The sequence below is a fragment of the Hyperoodon ampullatus genome, assembly GCF_949752795.1.
Source record: "Hyperoodon ampullatus genome assembly, chromosome: 8".
Lineage (NCBI taxonomy): Eukaryota > Metazoa > Chordata > Mammalia > Artiodactyla > Ziphiidae > Hyperoodon > Hyperoodon ampullatus.
Genome location: NC_136921.1, coordinates 30,595,690 through 30,616,427, shown reverse-complemented (window position 1 = coordinate 30,616,427; position 20,738 = coordinate 30,595,690). Strand labels below are relative to the sequence as shown.

General features: G+C 37.8%; 1 protein-coding gene across 2 annotated transcripts in view; it reads left to right on the top strand.

Annotated features, from left to right (window-relative positions):
* Positions 1–20,738, top strand: part of ADAM23 (ADAM metallopeptidase domain 23) — a gene marked incomplete at both ends in the record, with an annotated part of 161,853 nt that overhangs the window by 113,488 nt on the left and 27,627 nt on the right. For both annotated transcript variants that reach the window (XM_079710762.1, XM_079710763.1), the window contains 9 exons: positions 1,784–1,947; positions 2,968–3,052; positions 3,813–3,903; positions 6,445–6,493; positions 8,803–8,902; positions 12,008–12,079; positions 12,675–12,764; positions 14,072–14,152; positions 20,038–20,088. In XM_079710762.1, the coding sequence (XP_079566888.1) occupies positions 1,784–1,947; positions 2,968–3,052; positions 3,813–3,903; positions 6,445–6,493; positions 8,803–8,902; positions 12,008–12,079; positions 12,675–12,764; positions 14,072–14,152; positions 20,038–20,088 (783 nt within the window). The remainder of the gene's footprint in view (positions 1–1,783; positions 1,948–2,967; positions 3,053–3,812; positions 3,904–6,444; positions 6,494–8,802; positions 8,903–12,007; positions 12,080–12,674; positions 12,765–14,071; positions 14,153–20,037; positions 20,089–20,738) is intronic.

The window sequence follows — 20,738 nt, the reverse complement described above, 5'->3', positions numbered from 1 at the left end:
GAGTCTAGCTAGGACAAAAATACTGGAGAAAATTAGCTACCGAAAAGAGTGTAAATTAAACTTGGCAAATGAGACTTCATTAATAATAATCAGTTGAGCTTATCATCTTAAATATAAGGCAGAAGAACTAATAGATTGAGGTGGATTATGTTTGGAGGATATAGGCAATACAAAAAAAATTTTTTTAAAAGAACCCAAATTTATTTTCTTCATGTCCCCATAAGAATGCTTCAGACTTTATTTTTAGATGACAGAATTAAGTGCAGTCCCAAAATAAAGCTAATTTAAAACAGTAAAATGTATATCTTCTTAAAAAGACTTCTATAAATCTTTCTTATTGAGATTTTTTCCTCCTCCTCTCATTCTGTCAGTTACAGAGGATAATGGTTAAGATTTTCTTCCTTTTTCCTTTAGATAGGAAATCCGTAAATGTGAATATTATTCATTATGTTCCAATAAATAATTCAATTTGACTAGTCATAAATATAGCATAGTATTTTGTGTATTCTAATGTAAAGTGTTGTTTTGCTCAGCTAAATGTATGTTTATCTGATATTTATTGTATGTTCCCTCTTAACTGGGAAAAAAACCTTTATAAATTGCTTAATATCTAAATTATACTTATATTCTTTAAAGAACTGCCTTCTTTTTTGCCTTTTAAACAGTCCAAAAGTCTCCAATCGTGTAAACACTCATAACATATAATACATGGTAGGCACAGCTGAGCCGTATAAAATGGGTGCGGGGTAATAGAGTAGCATGTAGCGTTAGGATTGAAATTCTGAAAGCCAGTTATCACCTGCTTTATTAATTTTCTTTAATTTCAGCCCTTGTCAGTCTTCTCAGAGGAAAACTATAAGTGGATATGAAAAAGAGAATATTAAACACACCTTTCCCTCTGCCCCAGATGTTTACTTGGTAGAATCGCTGTGTTTGTCATTTCACCATGATTGAACAGAATCACATCTTGCAAAGTGTCATTTTTATTTGGGTTTACCATACAAGGTTCTGAAGCTGACCAACTAATTTTTTTTAAAAGACATTACACTTAACTCACCCCCTGTTGTAAAATCATTATAGCTTCACGTTGATTTAGGCATGATAATATTTCCTTTCCTCAGTGTGTTCTAAGGTCATCCATTATTTTCTTAATTAGCTTGAAAATAGGACAAAATGACAACAGTCATCAAAGTTGCTTACCTGTGTGAATTATTTAGCTACTGGGCCAAAAGCAGAAAAAGAGAGCAGAAAATTACAATTTAAATATTGTGGGTGATGTCACCCTGTGGTGAGGGTGACATAGGTAATATAAGTCTGCTTTTCCAGCCATGGTGTTAGTGCTTGTCCAAGGATTTAGTGATCTGTTCCAATCCTGCAGGAGTAACTGGTCATATCACACTTACTCAGAACCAGTATATCAGGCTCCAACCTGTTATCTCCTATGAGGTTTGGAAAGGTGATTTTACTAAACCCTGTTTTGAACTTATGTCCAGACTTTAGAATCGTGATACTCCTAGTATAGATCCCCTAGTGAGATGCCTGGCTGCTAAAGGTGCTGATTTGGGATTGAAGTAACTTTGTAGGAGAGGCTGAGTTGTATGATTGTTCTTTCTTTTTGCTCTTGGAAAAGAGAAAGGAAAGAAGATTCTCTCTGATGAGCTAATTCTGACGTCGTGTTCTCCTCTCACCTCCCCTTCCTGTCCTTCCGCTGACTCTGAAACACTGATTGTGCATGTTTGACCCAGTGTTTTCCTCCTGCACCTGTCCTGTTGTATACCCTCAGATTTACAAGGAGCAGCTTAATACCAGGGTTGTCCTGGTGGCTGTAGAGACCTGGACTGAGAAGGATCATATTGACATCACCACCAACCCTGTGCAGATGCTCCACGAATTCTCCAAATACCGGCAGCGTATCAGGCAGCACGCTGATGCTGTGCATCTCATCTCGTACGTATCCCCAGCCCTTGGCTTGACGTTGATCTTTATCCCTTTATTGTATCAGTTAGGTTATATATCAATGAATCAATCCTGAACAAGTTTGAGGTTGATTCCTCTGTTACATAAGAAGCACAGCAGTAGGCTGCCCAGTGCTGGAATGGTGGTTCCACAGTCAGGAGATTTACTTTCAGAGCACATCTGTACCTTCAGACCTTCCATCCTCAGGGTCAACTCGTGATTCAAGACAGCTGCTGACACTCCAGCCGTCATCACAGGCAGCAGGAATGCCAGGGAGGGAGGATTGCGAAAGGGCCCTCCTTCCAGCTGAGTTAGCTCCTTGAAAGCAGATTTCCTGAAGGCTTGCACACATCACTTTCACCAACAAATCATTTGCTAGATCTTTTTTTTTTTTAATTTTTATTGGGGTATAGTTGGTTTACAATGTTGTGTTAGTTTCAGGTGTACAGCAAAGTGAAAATGAACTATTGACTAAAATTGACATTTCATCTCTAAGGAAAAGGGGTGCTTTGCTCACTTTTGGTATCATAAGTTGCTCCCTTCCCCCCCTGGTGGCTAAGCTGTTTTCAGACAGTCCTCTAAGGTTCTGTCCTGGGATCAAACCAACCAAAGTCCTCCTTCCTTTCTTCTCACCTGTTACTCTTTGCTTTTCTCTCAGTGTTTCATCACCAATTTACAATCATCAATATTTTGTATAACTACTCTATAGTCTCTACTAGAAAAGAGTCAAGGGCTGTGGTCTGTTTATCTTTGTGCCCTCAGTTCCTGTGCCAGTACATGATGCTTAGTTAGGTGCTCAGTTGATGTTTGCTCAACTGAGATTATTTAACATAACATTAATCTAAAGGTATTTATGATAACATACATTTAAAGGTATTTAAAATACAGTTTTTGGTTTTCTAAAGGAGGGTTGGTTTGGGGTATTCAATGTAGGACAATAGACATGTTTGCGGAGAGTTGAAATATAATGGTCACTACATTGGTTTCCTAATAGCGCTTATTTTTCCTAAGGCGTGTGACATTCCACTATAAGAGAAGCAGCCTGAGTTACTTTGGAGGTGTCTGTTCTCGCACAAGGGGAGTTGGTGTGAATGAGGTAAATGTTATCAGTTTTCCTAAAGTAGGAGCTTTATCTGTGCATCTAGTCTCTTTCTTCCCCATGGCCTAGTTTACTTCCCTTTTCAGGCCTGTTTTAGAATGATAATGACATTGAGACTATAGTATGAGTGGTTCGTATTAGTAAATAGAGCCCAAAGTGGTCTTTGATGTTAGAAGAGAGGTATTGTTTCATATCATAATGATAGTTTTTCATATTTATCAGGCAGATGCAAACCAAAGATTGGCCCAGAAATTTCTTGGCCTCTATAGATAAGTTTTTATAAGCTTGTTTATCCTTCTTTTATGACTTTTTAAAAAAGTTATTTGCTCTTCTGGCTATGTTAGGTTTAACACATCCCAAAAGTCGAACCAACCAAATCTAAACCTTGGTCAATACCTGAATCTATTATACCAGGTTATCCCAGTAGCCAGCATTCAGTGGAGACCTCTCTTGACAGATTTGTAGTAAGTTGAATTTATTCTTGGTTTGGTATGAATTGAAACGGGGCACAGCCTTTTATGATTTTATGTTTCCATGTGAGAACATCAAGTTTTGAGAGATGCCACATAGTAAGAGAGGCTTTCTGCTTCTTGGGCCCAGTTGCAAGGAAGAAGTGGTAAGGAGCATAAGCCGTCTTTTGATGCTGTGAGGCTCTACTTAGGGGACTGAGATGAAATGTGGTCATGATTAAGAAATAATAACTAGCTTTGTGCCCTCTCTCAAATGTTTCCCACACACTTTCAACTCTGAAAAACAGTATGGTCTTCCAATGGCAGTGGCACAAGTATTATCGCAGAGTTTGGCTCAAAACCTTGGAATCCAGTGGGAACCTTCTAGCAGAAAGCCAAGTATGTACATTGACCTTCTTACTTTCATGTGCCATTCTGTCTGTATAATGCATGTCCAGTCAATAAAGAAATGTTTTTCATTTCTAAGTCATAATACCTTAACTGTAGTGTATCTCCTTCCTCTAAACAATGATAAGATGAGCAATTTAAGGTAATTCTTAATCTGTGTGGGTTGGAGAAATGTCCCTTTCAAAGTCCATAAAATCATACTTTCTCAGGGCATGATCAGCTCTTTCTCACACTGCAGAATGTTGGGGTGGGTGGTGGTGAATACTCACCCTCTGGATTCTAACCAGTTGAGGATAGCCACAAGATGTCAGTGAAGCTCCACCACAAGTACAGTTGGATCAGAAAATAGCTTAGGCCTAGAGTTAAAAGGAGCTCAAACTCTAATTAAACTTACCCATCTTCTTACCTCTAATTAAACTTACCCTCCTAGTACCATCAGAAACATTGGAGAAGCTTCCTGTACAGGCAGTCCCATCCTGGACCTTTTAAACATGGGGGCAGATGATAGAGAATAACTCTCCTCTACTGGGCAGGCAGGCCAAGAGAAGCAGCCACAAATCCCATCCAGTAGGAAAACACAGCTGATGACTGCTGGATGTCACTCTCCTCTTTAACCAGAGGAGATGCAGATGGAAAGACAGGGCTGAGATTCTAGTGGCGAAGTGTTGAAGGCCCACAATAATTTTAGGGGGCCCTTGAACGTTTTTAACTTTTTTTGTGTGTGTGTGTGGTATGCGGGCCTCTCACTGTTGTGGCCTCTCCCGTTACGGAGCACAGGCTCCGGATGCGCAGGCCCAGCGGCCATGGCTCACGGGCCCAGCCGCCCTGCGGCATGTGGGATCTTCCCACACTGAGTCACGAACCCGTGTCCCCTGAATCGGCAGGCGGACTCTCAACCACTGCGCCACCAGGGAAGCCCTTTAACTTCTTTTAAAATCGGTATAAAATCCAACTTGGATTATATTCCTCTTTATATCAATACACTAGTAAAATATAATTTCTAACACACTTTTGTGGCAGAAGGCAAAATTGCCTAGGGCACACACAATGAGATCCTGTGGAAAGAAAAACCTGAGGTATTCACTCCTAATCTGTTACCTAGGAATTAAGTGGAAATCTACTCCCCTCAGTGAAAATATCAGATGCTAGGAATAAAGGTCCCCCTCTCTACCACAGCCTCCCTAAAGAAGAAGAGGACAAGAATCTACCTTAACATTATCCTATATTTTATACTTTTTGACTACTATCAAATAATTAATACATAGTGTTATGGAAACTTGAAGCAAAATATATATCCAGGATGTCTTGATTCCCTTTAAGGGCATATTAAGTCATCACTTTATGGGTACATTAAGTCTGGTGGCATTGAGCAAATCTCTACAAACTTTCATCTATTGATTTCTTGCTCAGAGTATTTGCTTTCCCAGGGAAACACATAGTACACATTAAAGGAAGTGATTCAGGTTTCACTGGCTGGCATCAATACCTGAAAACCAGAAAGGAGTAGAACCAGGTTTATGTCCTTGTTTGAAAAGCCTGGAGCCAGGAAGAGGCCAGTGCTGGGGGCAGCTGAGAGATATTGCTGAGTCAGATGAAGGAGTAAGGTGAGCAATAGGCTTCATTACTAATGCCGGGCGTAATTCCTTCCTAAAATTCTTTATTCCTTTGTGAATTGTTTAGGTAGGTTCATTCTGTACTTTGAATTTTTAAAGATCCATTTGGAAGTCTTTCTTTAAAAATATCTTTGTCTATCATAGGAAAGAGAATAGGAAAAAATAAATGAAAAGGACAGCCCGTCATGATACCCATATGTCCATCTGTGGTATCTATGTTAAGTTTATGGTTGTTATTTAATTTAGATGATTTTACATTTCTATTTTAGATTTCTCTCTTTTGCTGAACCTTTTAGCTCAGTGTTCTTCAAGTCTCTGGCTGATTCTTGCTTTGACTCCAGCAAATTGAATTCTCTCCTCTAACGTCCGGTGTGGTCTGTGAGCAGGACTTCAGTGAGGACTCATTGCATTTGTGCAGTAGAGCTTTGTAGTTCCCAGAGAGCACACAGACTACCCTCTCATGTGAGCCCCAGAACCACCCTGGGAGATAGGGAGATGCATTCGCATTTTAGAGGTGGAAACACTGAGACCCAAGAAATGCTAAGTCACTTGCCTATGAAACTCTCTCATCACACAGAACTTGGACTAGAACTCAGGCTTTACAATCTCTAGACCAGGTACTTTTCATTAAACATTGGCACTAGGAACTTAGTTGAATTCTCTGAGTTACAAAAATGAAGAGAGGCACAATTTTATTTCTTGCAGCTGTTGTCTTAGGAAGCACGCTGTACTGTTGGAAAGGAAAAAGAAATATTGATTTAAAAGAAATAGGTTTTGTTTGGTGAGACTTCACATTCTGTACCTGTCTGACATGGAATTGGTAATAAGGAACTATTTCAAGAGCTGTGATGCAAATTAAAGATGTGACTTTTGTTGTTTCCCCTTTCTTTTGTTGCTTTTTATTGTTTCATTGGACTAGAATGTGACTGCACAGAATCCTGGGGTGGCTGCATCATGGAGGAGACGGGGTAAATTTTCATTGTACATGCATTTGTTATATACCTTTTACTGAAATTGTTACCTATAATTAGATATACAGTCTCTCAGGTACTGATCTTTTAGGCTAAGCCTTAGAATAAATTCAATAATTCATTGTCTGATATTTTAAAAAATGAAATGGCTAGTTTACTTTATACTTTAATTTTTTATTTAAAGTTGGTAATAAAAGTAAAATAAAGTAACCACTTCTACATCTATTAACCCTTAAAGGAAGCACATGATTAAATGCTTCTAAGTTTAGTGGATGCATTAATTTTTTAGTAGTTAGGATAAAAGCTGGTTGTCTAAACTGTCAGTGAAAACCAATTTAGTCAACAATTTATATTTTAAGGAACTCGTAAATAGACATGTTTACTGTAATAAAATTGTACTGTATTCCTTATATAATCAATAAAGCTTTTTTAAACAAATTAAGACAGATTTATCGTGTCTAGGTGGTCTTCTACTGATAGACATTTGAATAGTTGCTCACCTAACTCCTGTATCCTATTGTAGATAATTTGGAAACTAGAGGGTTGCTGTTGCATCTGTAAACCAAGGCCTAGAAACATTGCCCTCTTTCCCAGGGACCCCTGCCCCATGGGAGCCACTGCCACAAGGCCTCCTAAGCTACAGCCCACTCCTAATAGATAGAAGAGGTTTCCTCACTCATGTGTCTCTCCCACTTCCTTTGCCCATGCCAGACATCTGCTCAGCACATCACCATTTCTGCTCCCTCCCTGTGATCCCCAGTTGCCAGAAGCCCTGACCTACTTTTACAGAGTCCCTTCCTTATTTGTGCACCAGGAGTCCAGGGAACAAGAGGTGTGTGAGCATGAAGGCTTGAGGAGAGAGTCAGCCATTATGCTTGCTACTTTAGAACACATGTTTCTAGAAATGTAGTTTAAACTTGAAACCGTTAGCTTTCATGCTCCCCCTCCCCTGATGCCTCCTACAGAATGGTAACACCATTCATAATACTGGTTCTATCGGGAGAGGTCTTCTGTCTTCTAAACTTCTAGTTTCTAAATGGATTTCTAGACTGACTACCCATAGGATATAATAAAATTATTTAAGCTTAATTTGTATTTTCTCAAGTATATGTTTCTACATAGTTCTTGTAAGACATCACTGTCAACAATGGTAGATTTCACCTACTTCCATACACTACCCTCATACATAAGGAAATATAAATCTATTGGATCACATCCTAGAATAAGTGACCTAGTACTCTCAAATCAAATACTATGACAAATATGTCCAAGGAATCAGTGTGTATGACTCAGTGTAACCTTGACCATACGTATAATATTCCCCTATGTACTGACACAGTGATAGTAATTTGATTAACTCACAAAGAGGTTCACTATATTCCTGCAAAATCATGAAGATTACCAAATAGTATTTGAATTTAAGAATAAGGAGCTATTACCTAATTCTAATTCAGAAGGCGCTTACCCTAATTCTGTTTTGACTGTGTGTATATACACATAAAAACATATATAGTCTAACATCTCTTTAGGGTTTCCTTGTTTACCTCAATTGTGTCGCTGAAGCCTGCAATACATAATCTTTAATCAGTTGACCCTCACAGCTTCCTTCTCCAAAGTAAAATCTAGTAGGTTCTCAAGTTCCTTTTGTTCAGGACAGAGGCAAAAAAAAAAAAAAAAAAAAAAAACCCAAAAAACCCTGCTTATCTTTACTGAGACAGAGCGAATAAAAGTGACTACATTTTTTTTTAACATCTTTATTGGAGTCTAATTGCTTTACAATGTTGTGTTAGTTGCTGCTGTATAACAAAGGGAATCAGCTATATGTATACATATATCCCCATATCTCCTCCCTCTTGCGTCTCCCTCCCATCCTCCCTATCCCACCCTTCTAGGTGGTCACAAAGCACCGAGCTGATCTCCCTGTGCTATGCAGCTGCTTCCCACTAGCTATTTATTTTACATTTGGTAGTGTATATATGTCAGTGCTAGTAACCACATTTTAATATACAGCCTAGATGAAGTTTGGGGATGAACTTTTCAAAAACTCTTTCAAGTCTGAGCACAAAGGGGCTTGACTGCTAAGGAGATTGTAACCTAGCCCCCAAATCTGTGATTTTCTTTGAATTTCTATTTTTACAGACTCTACCACACATACTTAGCAGTTTGAACATAAGTGCCTTGTCAAAGTTTGTGTAGAATCATCTGGATCCAGAGTGATGATTTTATTCTAAGTCGGGGTTTTAATTTTCTTCTCTGATGACTGCTTTTGGTAAATTTTTTACATAATTGATTCTTTATTTCCTCAGCGTATCCCATTCCAGAAAGTTCTCAAAGTGCAGCATTTTGGAGTATAGAGACTTTTTACACAGAGGGGGTGGAGCCTGTCTTTTCAACAGGCCAACAAAGGTTAGTAATTTAGAAAGTGTAATTATTTCCCCATTTTTTTTACAATGGAACTATGTCAAATATCAGATACTTGGCTTGGAAAGCAGGTTTCTTTCCAACCAGATTAATATTTAATTATAAAAATCTTTATCACATTAAAGATTAAGTCTCGTTTAAGTGAATTACAAGACCATAGTTTCACTGTTCTGAAGCTCTGGTGTTTCAGTGCTAGCTGTACCTCCTCTTGGCCCTCCCCTCCAAAAAACAAACAGACAATCCTTCAATTAAAATATCTTTGAAATTTTCATGTTGGGGTCTTCAATTACTGCTAAGAGATAGTGGGTTAGATTAAGATACATTACTTTAGCCCATTTCTCTGACAAAAATTCTATTTCCCCTTGACATTTTCTCTAGGGGTATAACTAATTTCTAGGCTTTTCTTACTTTCTTTTTTTTTTGGCAGGGGGCGGTATGTGTGGTCCATTCTCCCAGATAGAAAGCATTACTAATATCAGCCAGCCAAAAACTGACCCAAAGTATTTATGGACCCCATAAATACAGGCATATATATATATATACATATATATATATATATATGTATATATATATATATATATGAAGAGATATATATATCTTTACTTGGGAAGGTCCACATTGTCAATTGGCATTTCATTAAAATTTATATACACAATGTCATATTCTCTTATCAACAATTCCTTAATTCAAAAATTCTGAAAATTGGAAGTATATTTTATGAGTTTGCAGAAAACATAGTGGACGGTACAACTTATCCTGAACTGAAAATCTTCATTTATCCCTCATAGTGTAAGTATTCATAAGTCTTACTGCACAAATGCTAATGTGTTTGATTATAGGGTGTATACCAGACACCTCAGGGCTGTTATATAGAACAGGGTAAATGCATCATACTTTTCTAAAATCCAGCAAAGCCAGAATTCTTAAATTAACAGGCTATAGAGATTTTGGATATGGGACTGTCGACCAATAACATGTTTAGAAACGAAGTTGCTTAACAGGCAAAAGGACAGGATTGATGCGAATTAGCAGATGGCATAGACATTCTAACATTGCACATTTCATATTTCTTTTTAAGATACTACATCATAAGTCAAATATAATCCATTGCTATACAAAATGTTTAATAACTCTGCAAATTGAGAGAGCAGTGAAACCATGTTAACCTTTTTTAAAAAAAATCAGTGTCTGATGTCGATAACTGTCAGAATAATTTATTCCTATCCCCATAATTAAGTGATACTGCTAAGTTAGGGATGATACTTTGATGCCTGACAACTGTATAAAATCTCAGTAAGGCTGCAGAAAAAGAAACAGGAATTTTAAAATGACCTTGCATCATTAAACTCAGCTCCCTGCTTTTCATGGCATCGATCTCAATGCAACAGAAATCTGAAAGCTTCAGAGTGTTTAAAATGGGTGCAGTGAGTAATAATGAATTAATGTGAGCTGTTGGCATTTCTGAATTGCAAAGTACATGGCTAATTTTACCTGCCTTGCAGCTCACCAGCTAATTATAAGCCTCATGCCTGAGGAAACAACACTGAGTTGTTTGAAAATACTGAGATCTCTAGCGTGTGTATAAGGATCCATCATTAGATTTCTGAAATTGCCTGTGAGTAGAAAGCAAATTATTCGGATAATGTGGAAAGTAAATAAAAATACACATACATCTTCAATTTTAAAAATTAGTAAATATGGAATTCTTTCTTTTTAAACAACATATATAGAATAATTTTTTAAAAGCTCCTATGGATTACAGTGGAATAATTTACATGTATGTGTGAAAGAACTGACTTTCTTCCAAGTGTTGTAGTCAATGGATGTATGTATGCAGGTTTTATGTGTTATTTTCACATTATCTAAGTGCATCTTTTCTGTGCTCTGGGAACCTTCTCAACTGCCATGTTTGCCATATGGTTTGTGATAGTGACCTGTCTCAGGATGGAAGAAGAGTCCTAAGAATGAAATCCAACAGTGGGTTACATGGGAGTCCTGATCTAAAGCACTAGTCATGTTCCAGTCTGCCTTTCCCTTTTCCATTTTCTCCTCCCTGCTGATCAAAATATCACAGAGATGAGGACTGTTGATTTTAGTCACTGGATTTTCCCATGGGGAAGTCCCACCCAAGTATCGTGGAAAACTTCCTTGCTCCTTATAACGATTTTCCTTTCCTGGAAGTGGAAGGAGGATCAGATCTTTCTTTGGTGGGCTCAGTGGAGGGCAGCTGTTCCTTGGGTGTGTGCTGCTCCCTCTCATATATATGGTTCTGAGCATTTGGGTTGGGATGTCCTGTTCTAATCTTCACCTGAGTATAGTAGATATACACAGAAAAATTTTGCCCCAGGTGATGGGAAATAGGAATGTTTCTTATAAATAATCAGCTGCCTCAACAACTGGTCTGTAATACAGTTTATTTGGCAAGCAAGTTCATAGCACCAGTAGGGTGGATTATTCTAGAAACTTGACTCTCCCATTGCTCCAGGAATGATTGAGAAATTTCTATACATCTGTGCATATGTCTGCACATTTACTTAATATGATTCAGACAGTGCAGATTTCTTTTCACTGAGAATGATGGGCATGGATTTCCAGCAACACTTTTTTTCCCTAAGTTTATTTGCATTTACTTGATGGCATATATCACATTTAGCTGTGAATGAAGCATTTTTATCTTCTTGACATTTTTTATATCTTCTCAGCTGCCTGGTTATAAGTCAACAAATTAGGTATCTGTGAGTCTTATTAGCAGAGCATTTTAGCTCCATTAGCAAATATGAAAAGTGATCTATTCCTCTTGACAGCATATTTCTCTGAAAAGTAGCTCTAATGGTAGAGGTCATCTCTGGAGCCCACTACTGGAGAATCCTCCAAGAGATATTACCCCATTTAAAATACGTTTTTTAGAAGTGTTATTAATAAATTAACAGTGATTCTCACACAGACACATTTGTAAGATGCCATAACAACAGATCATAGAAGAATACCACATGATAGCTGATTATAGGGCCAAGTATGTAGCCTGATTGGAGTGTTGATTTTCTGTGATGAATTAAAATGGTTTCCCTTTATCTTTCTAATCTCTTTCAGCTATTTGAGCCCACAGAATGTGGAAATGGATATGTGGAAGCTGGGGAGGAGTGTGATTGTGGAATCCATGTGGTAGGTGTAAGAGATCTTTTCTACCTTCAGCACATCTACCCAGAATGCAGAAGAATAGCGTTAGTGGGAAGCCTGCCCCATCATTCATTGTGGTCTTACTGCCTTTATTTCTGAGCTCTCTCATCAATGCTTAATCCTAGCTCAGCCACGTTAGAATTAATCATTGGCTCTGTCTGAAGAAACCTAATGGATTCTTCTAATCAAATTCGTATCTCTTAAAAATTCATAGCTCCTATTCATCTCAGACAAGTTTTACTAACTCATGAAAATTCTTTCTGTGTTGTATATTAGTTTTGTCTTTGTAAAACTAGATTGAGTATTAAGAATACCACAGAGCTAACCAAGGGTTGGGTGCCTGCTAAAAAATAAGCTTACTTTTTGGTAGAGAAGCCCCTTCTTAGAAGATGGTACTTTGCTGAGAAGTATAGCCGGAAGGAATCTGTCATTGCTTAAAGTGGTTCATTCTTTCCTAAAAGATTTGCTTACTATTATATACATCTCCTCACATGGATTATGCATAAGTTACATGTGGAGAGCATGTTGAATGACCAGTGGGTAGGTTTCCTCACTTACTCACATGAAGTGTTTTCTCTAGGAATGCTATGGATTGTGCTGTAAGAAATGCTCTCTCTCCAATGGGGCCCACTGCAGCGACGGGCCCTGCTGTAATAATACCTCATGTCTTGTGAGTTCTTTGACAGTTTCATCTTTCTTATCGTTGACATATTAGCCAAATATCTCAATGTGTACATTGAGTATTTGTACAACTTGTCACACACTTGTTGCTTGACACTGTGCATATTAGTCTGGCAATTTTGTAGAATCAATAAATCTATCCAAATTCTGTGGGTTACAATGATTATCTTTACTATGATTCACTACCAACCATTCTATTCTCTGGTACCTCCCTAAGAAAATATAACTATAATCCTTCCAAAATAAACATTGAGAATTGCTCTACTATCATGAGTGAAAACCAAATTAAATAGTTGAATAGAAGAGGGACAATTCTTGTGGTCTTTTTCTAATAAGCCCTACTTATAACCTTTTTCTTTAAAACTCATCCTAATTTATTTTAGACCCTGAGCAGAAAACCTAGTGCTCATGTTTTTACATTTGATATTTAAAATCACTTATAAAGGCAAGAAAGCTAGATAAGGAGGTAATATATGTATGTATGTATGTTGATATGTATATATGCACAACTTGTGTATGTGTGGACACACAGTTACTTCCATCTTTAGAGACCTCTGGTTAATTTTTTTAAAAAACGTTTTAAAAATTTTCCTTTTTCTCATCTATAAAATCTCTAATATCCTTTAAAACCATAAAAGTATATGATTTAATTTTATCCAACACCAAAGGGATATTATGCATGTGGTAATCTAGGCGGTTCTAGCTTAGTTTGTACTTGCTTATGTCCCCAACCAGATTATAAATTGCTTGAAGATGATGGACTCGTTCCTTCATCTTTTACCCACCCACCACCCAGAGAAACAAAATGCCTTGTATTCAGTAGGCATTCACTGGCATCACTGAAGGAAATTCATATGAATTAATTGAAATCTGCTTGTGTATATTTAGCTAAAGCAAGACTAATATCCAAGCTAGTTGGTAAATCAGTGAAGGTTGGGTGTGCATATCAGTCTTCAGAGAGATCCTAAATGTTTATATTTTAGTGTTTTGTTCTTTTGTCTTAAGCCACACCAGTGTTTCTTCTTTGCACAATTGTTATCACAATGTTTTCCAAAAATAATACTCTGAAATAGTGGATTTTGAAATCTGAACATGTAATGCCTTGGTTAATGATTCATATTTACGACACAGAGTGGTATTTGGGTATTATCTCTATCCTGGAACTATCTTGCTGATTAATAAAAAGAGTTTGGCGGTGGTTATGAAAGGATGTCATGATTGTTGGTGAATATAAGAATGTTAACTCTTTGAAATATTAATTAATACTAGTTCCTAATATTGAGTTTTGATTTGCAGTTTCAGCCGCGAGGGTATGAATGTCGGGATGCTGTGAATGGGTGTGATATTACCGAATACTGTACTGGAGACTCTGGCCAGGTATGGCAAACTAAGTTTTAGGTAATGCATCTTACTTGCAAATACATATTGTAAAGCTTTCAGTTTGGATTATGTGTGTGAATATGATTTGGTTCTTTTGTTTTTTGTTTTGTTTTGCTCTGTTTTCTAGTAATTTCTAGCTCCTACCATGCCTTTATTTTAGGAATGTTTATTGTGGTTTTTTGGACCTAAAAAATCTCTTTTCTTCCAAATTTCCCCTTCGTAATTAGTTCCCTTTATATTGCTTATATCCAACGAATTGATTTTTCTTTCCTGGTCCCCGCATCTAAAACAGTATCCTCACACTGATAAAGCACTAATAGTACTATTTTCAAGCATTTTTAAGCCACAAAACCCTTTCTTTTTTTTTTACATCTCTATTGTAGTATAATTGCTTTATAATGGTGTGTTAGTTTCTGCTGTATAACAAAGTGAATCAGCTGTACGTGTACCTATATCCCCATATCTCCTCCCTCTTGCGTCTCCCTCCCACCCTCCCTATCCTACCCCTCTAGGTGGCCACAAAGCACCGAGCTGATCTCCCTGTGCTATGCGGATGCTTCCCACTACCTATCTGTTTTACATTTGGTAGTGTATATATGTCCATGCCACTCTCTCACTTTGTCCCAGCTTACCAACAAAATTTTGGATGGAAGCCCAATGTAGAAATCTGGGAAGAGTAGCACTGCTGTGGTTGAAGTGGGATTGGGAGCAGAAGTCTGCCTTCCTCAGCTCTGTCACCGTCTCACTCCACTTATGAAGCCCTGGCTTCATGTCCCACGCACTTGGCATGATCTTCTTCACATTAAAATTATCACATTATCATTAAAGTTGCCTTCCGGCATTCCTTCTTTAATTTTTACATTTTTAAACATTTATATTGTGTTGTTTTATGTCTTTATTTGTCATTCAAATGAACATTTGTGGAGCCCCTGCTCTGTGACAAGCACTGCTGTGAATGCTGGGATACGGGAGGAATTGAAATAGAAAAGTCCTTGCTCTTACGGGGCTTGCATTCTGCTGGATGGAGAAAGGCAAATAAATGAACAAAAAAGCCAGTGAGTACAGAAGCATGGCTTCTTCAAGAGATGGAATGAAAGCAGGGATAGCTGGGGAATAGTGGAAACAATTCAGAGAGGAAGTCAGGAATCAGGCAGGTAGGGGCTTGGTAAGAATTTTTGACTTCATTCTACCTTCATTTCTTTCTAACGTTATTTCAAGAGCATTTTCCCATGCTATGACACAGTTTTTATAAATATCCTCTTTAAAGTTGCATGAAAGTCTGCCATGTGGATTTACCAGTCACCTCTACATCCAGTGGTGGTAGATATTTAGATTGTTGGCAGTATTTCATTATTATGGTTAATACGGTTGTGAATCTCTATGCATTTTTAAGAGTGTTTCTTGTTTGGAGTTAGCACCTTAGGACAAGTTCTCAGGAGTGGAGTTACCTATTGCCAGGTAGGGCTCCTGATAGAGTACAGTTAGAAGCCAGAATATCATTTTTGCTATTGCAAATAGCCAAGTTGAAAGCGATAGCTTAGTGTGAGGGCTAAATGGGCCTCTTTATAGATCCCAGATTCAGGCTATAGCAACACGTTATTGACAAAATTGGGCCTGGAATGACCTGTCGGTGCAGAGCCAGCCCTTGCCTTGTATGCTATGGAGGAGCAATAGAGAGAGGATCATTTATGTGAGTAGGCAAGAGAAGGATGGCAGGACCGGGCCAGAATGCCAAGTTACTCTTCTCAAGTTTATCAAATCAGCCAGCCAACCAACCCAACCATTCACTCTACCTGCCTGGAGAATCGAGTACAGGAGCAGAGAGTAACTGGAGTTACACTGAGTTCCCCTCCCTGGAAGGAAACATGAGGAGAGGAAAACAAAGGATCCTAATTAACCTTTTTGAAAGGTTTTGATATGTATCATCTGAGGCTCAATTCAAGTGGATATGGTACAAAGGAATGGTACAGTGAACTCTATTCAGGCTATTATTCTTTTGTGATTTTTACACGTATCTGTTTTTTATATATAAATATGTAAATAGGTTTCTCTGCAATTTTTAAATAATATAGTGGCAGAATGTAAGAATTGCAGATTCAGTGTTTTATGACAAGTGTACTGACATTCTTGATATACTGTTTCACTGAGTTATATTTTTAGTTTTGTAGAATAATGCTATTTTTATACCCATCATATATGGTTTTGGTTCTGTGTATTCAGTTCTTTTAAAAGTATAGTTTTTTCATTTAAACCTTTTACTCTTGAATTGCCATAGACTTTACTGGAAATAAGGTTTTTATAATGAGGGCTCTGTGTTCAACTTAATAGTCTATTGTCCAGATTTTTAAAATGTTCTTTTTATCTCATGTGTCCAAGGTGAAAACTGTACTGTTAAATTCTCAGTGGCATAGTAGAAAAACACGTTCCTTTAGTAACAATTTCCTTATATGACCAGAATGAACCTGAACTAGATAAGTGGAATAGGGGGAGTTAAACACCCACCCCAAATTCTTTTGCTTTGTAAGAGGCAGTGAATTGTGAATTTAATTGATGCTAATAATGATTAAGAAAATAGGATCTCTGAGAATCTCTGCATCTCTGAAAATCAGTATCGTTGGCAACATTATGACTTCATCTCTTTTATTTTATAGTATATTTTTGCTTAATTTTTTTTTTTTTGCGGGACGCGGGCCTTTCACTGTTGTGGCCTCTCCCGTTGTGGAGCACAGGCTCCGGACGCGCAGGCTCAGCGGCCATGGCTCATGGGCCTAGCCGCTCCATGGCATGTGGGACCTTCCCGGACTGGGGCACGAACCCGTGTCCCCTGCATCGGCAGGCGGACTCTCAACCACTGCGCCACCAGGGAAGCCCCAATTTTTGCTTAATTTTGATACTAGCATTTACTGATGCTTCTGAGCTGCTTTTTAAATTAACAATTTATAAGAGAATAAGTAATACATGTGGAACTGAGAGAAATCCTGGGCAAACAGTCTGGATGATCTAATAAAGATATTTTTTAAAGATGTGGGAAATGTGTTTTGTTAGTACTATGAAATATGTCATCAAAATGGGAGTATAGCACAATTTAAAATAAGTACATTTAAAGGCTATTGCACTGTGAAAGCCGGCCTCAACTGGACCTTCCTGCACAGCGTAAAACTGGGGGCTCAAATGGCATTTAGAGACCGAATCCAGAGCTCTGCTCACAGGCAGAATAAAGTACACAGATTTATGGTCCCTCTGCTTTAAATATCCCCGGACAACGAGAGACATCCATAATTTCCTTTGTTAAACATTTCAGTGATAAGCAACTGGCTTTTATTAGCCTAAATGAAAAATAGATTGAGTAGAAATCTTCTTCCATGTAGCTGTGACAGTTTATAACAAGAGCTTTTTTTTTCTAATTAGTGACTCCTACTAGTTTTTTCCTCTTGAAACATCACAGAAGTCAAATATGAAAATTGTTTAGCCCCTGATGTACCTATTCTAGTAGCAACATTTCTTTTACATTTTTGTCCAGTGTGGTTGTATTCATCTTGGAGTAAGTGAATAATTGATGTTAGTTGATTAATAAGAAAATGATGGGGCTTCCCTGGTGGTGCAGTGGTTGAGAGTCCACCTGCCGATGCAGGGGACAGACATGGGTTCGTGCCCCGGTCTGGGAAGATCCCACATGCCGCGGAGCGGCTGGGCCCGTGAGCCATGGCTGCTGAGCCTGCGCGTCCGGAGCCTGTGCTCTGCAATGGGAGAGACCACAGCAGTGAGAGGCCTGTGTCCTGCAAAAAAAAAAAAAAAAAAAAAAAAAAAAAAAAATGATGGTGTTTTGAGTGGATTTGGATGAAAGAGGCCCAGGGATCTCTGTTTTAGGGCAGCTGGTCCAGTAAACCAACTTCTCATGCTGATAATTACATCTTTTGAAGAGTTACCATTAGGTTGAGTGAAAGCTTGTATGAGAGTCAGTTGTTCTTTAGAAAGATGTAGAACCAAAGCATTTAATCTCAAAGTGTTCCTTCATAAGTTACTGCTTCTTTGCACTTCTAAATTAGTTCCATTACCTTTCTGTAGTGACCATGATAAACACCTTGGTGTTGCAGAATAGAATAACTTAATTGTATCTGTGTGGGTCAGTTATTTATTTTCTCAGTCAGTCAATAGTCATGGAGCACCATCTCAATCACAATTGAGCCAGTTTTGTTCTAGGTGCTGAGGAGGCTGCAGGGACAGAAAATCCCTGCCTGCACGGTGCTCGCATTAGGATGCAGACAAAAGACAAGCAAATACATAAAATATCCGGATCCTCAGTTGGTGATACATGTTATGGAGAAGGAAAAAAATAGGGAATGGGGAACAGAGGATGCCAGCATGGAGAAGGAGGTTATGGTTTTGAAGAGCATGGTTAGAGAAGGCTTCTCTGAGATGCTGTTATTTGAACAACGTCCTAAAAAAAGGTGAGAGAGCAAGCCAGGCAGAAATCTGGGGGAGAGATTGGAGGAAGAGCAAGGACAAACGCCGTGGGGTGGCAGCATGGCTGGTACATTCACGTAGAGTCAGGTATTTATGGCAGAGAGTAGGAATGAGGTCAGAGAGATGAAGATGAGGATGGGGCTGGCATAGGAGCAGATCATGATGAACTTGGAAGGCCAGTGAGTAGACGGGGAAGCCATCAACAGAGGAGCAACATGAGGTGGTTTAGGTTTTTCAAGGGACACTCTGGTAGCTCTATAGCCTATAAGGAGAGTAGAGTGGAAGAAGGGGAATCAGTTGGAGGCTGTTGCATAATCAGAGAGATGAGAGATGGTGGTGGTGTGGACCCGGCATTAGCGGTGGAAATGGAGAAAAGTCAGATTGCGATTATATTTTAAAGGTAGAAGCTACCAAGATTTGTTAATGGAATAGAAGGAGAGTGTGAGAAAAAGAGAGGAACATAGGATGACTCCATGGTTTTGGCCTTGAACAGTTGGAAGAGTGGGACTGTCATTTACTGAGAAGGTGAAAACTAAGGGAGGACCTCAATGGGTATTGCTATGTTTCTTATTCACTTGCCACACCCATGTATTTTTTTTTCCTTTTTGTGTTTGTTTTGAATGCTGTAGCAGAGCCTTGACTTAATTTTTTTAGCTCTCTTAAATGTGGTAAATGAGACGCACAGAAAGTAAAAATTTTAATTTACTCAGGGTAATGTTGGGGGAAAATGAAATTTTCCTTATTTTTACTTATAAAAGATGATTTGATAAATAGACCTGGAAAAAGAAAGAACTGTCACATCATGATTGCTCTAGTAACAGATCTGTAGTTCAAGAGGTCAGAAATGTAATGGAGATACAGCACTTATATTGAGCTGAAGGGCAGTGTATTTCTTCTTTCTCAGTAATGTGGCCTAGAGGTGAGTGCCATGGGTGTTACATGCAAAGTTGACATTTTCACAGGGCTGAGTGAAGTCTTGTAAATTAGTTCCTGAATGTGTCCACTCCTGCATAACAAGCTGATTTGTTCCCTTCATTATCCATTTTAATTCCTTCTACTTTTAACTCCACAGGCAAGTGAACGTAAATTATTATTTTAGCCCATCTCATGGAAAACGGGGAAACATAAAAAGCACCCACTGCATGGACCTAATTGATTGATTCATTTTTACCAATAATTGCAGAATAAATTTGGATAACCTACTCAAAGAGTTACTTATGTTTTCCTAATTATAGAGTCATCATGCTTGCATTTTTAAAATACTTATTATAACTTTTACTGATATGAATGATCTGTAGCACACAATTCGCAAGTAATAATAAAATCATGCTTACTTTTTTTGCATTTTAATATATTGTACACATAATCTGAAGATACTTCACATGCTGAATGTTAACTAAAAAGTTTATATTTTTCAGTGCCCACCAAATCTTCATAAGCAAGATGGATATGCATGCAATCAAAATCAGGTATGCTGGGCTCTAGGTTTTAAATGGGATTTTATAAAAAGATTAGATTTCAAGGTTTTTTTTTGATAAATGTAATTTTGATAGGGAATTGCAATTCAAACAACAGTAAATTATTGCAGTGGTCTTCTAATTCAGAGTTGCTTTATGTCATATAAAATACAAATATATTATATTTATCTCTGGGTACAAACTGTTCAGATTGAGGGAGAGGAAAAAAATGTAATGGCTGAAGAATTAGAAATCTAATTTACTGAGTTGTGACTATCTTTTAATCATTTCAGCCTGTCTCTGATGGGAAAATATGGTAATCTGTTGTAATGTGGTTGAAGTTTTTTGTTTTTTTTTTCCTGAAGCTATGTTATAACCTAACCATTCACATGCAAAAAAAGCTAAAAAATCATATTGGTATCACCCAAAGAAATGTCTCAATTTTTTTTCCATAAAATTAAAAAATTTAGACAGTTAGTTGGATTTGAAGAGCTGTACTATGAGCTATGTTTTGTGTTTTAAATTTTAACTGTCATTCTTATGCTTCTCTTAGGATGTTTATGGTTTTTATTTTCACTGTGAAAGTATTAGGGTACCGAATGAAAAAGAAAACAATTTTGTCTAAAACAATGAAAAGGAGACCTTGCAGTGAGAGTTTGGGG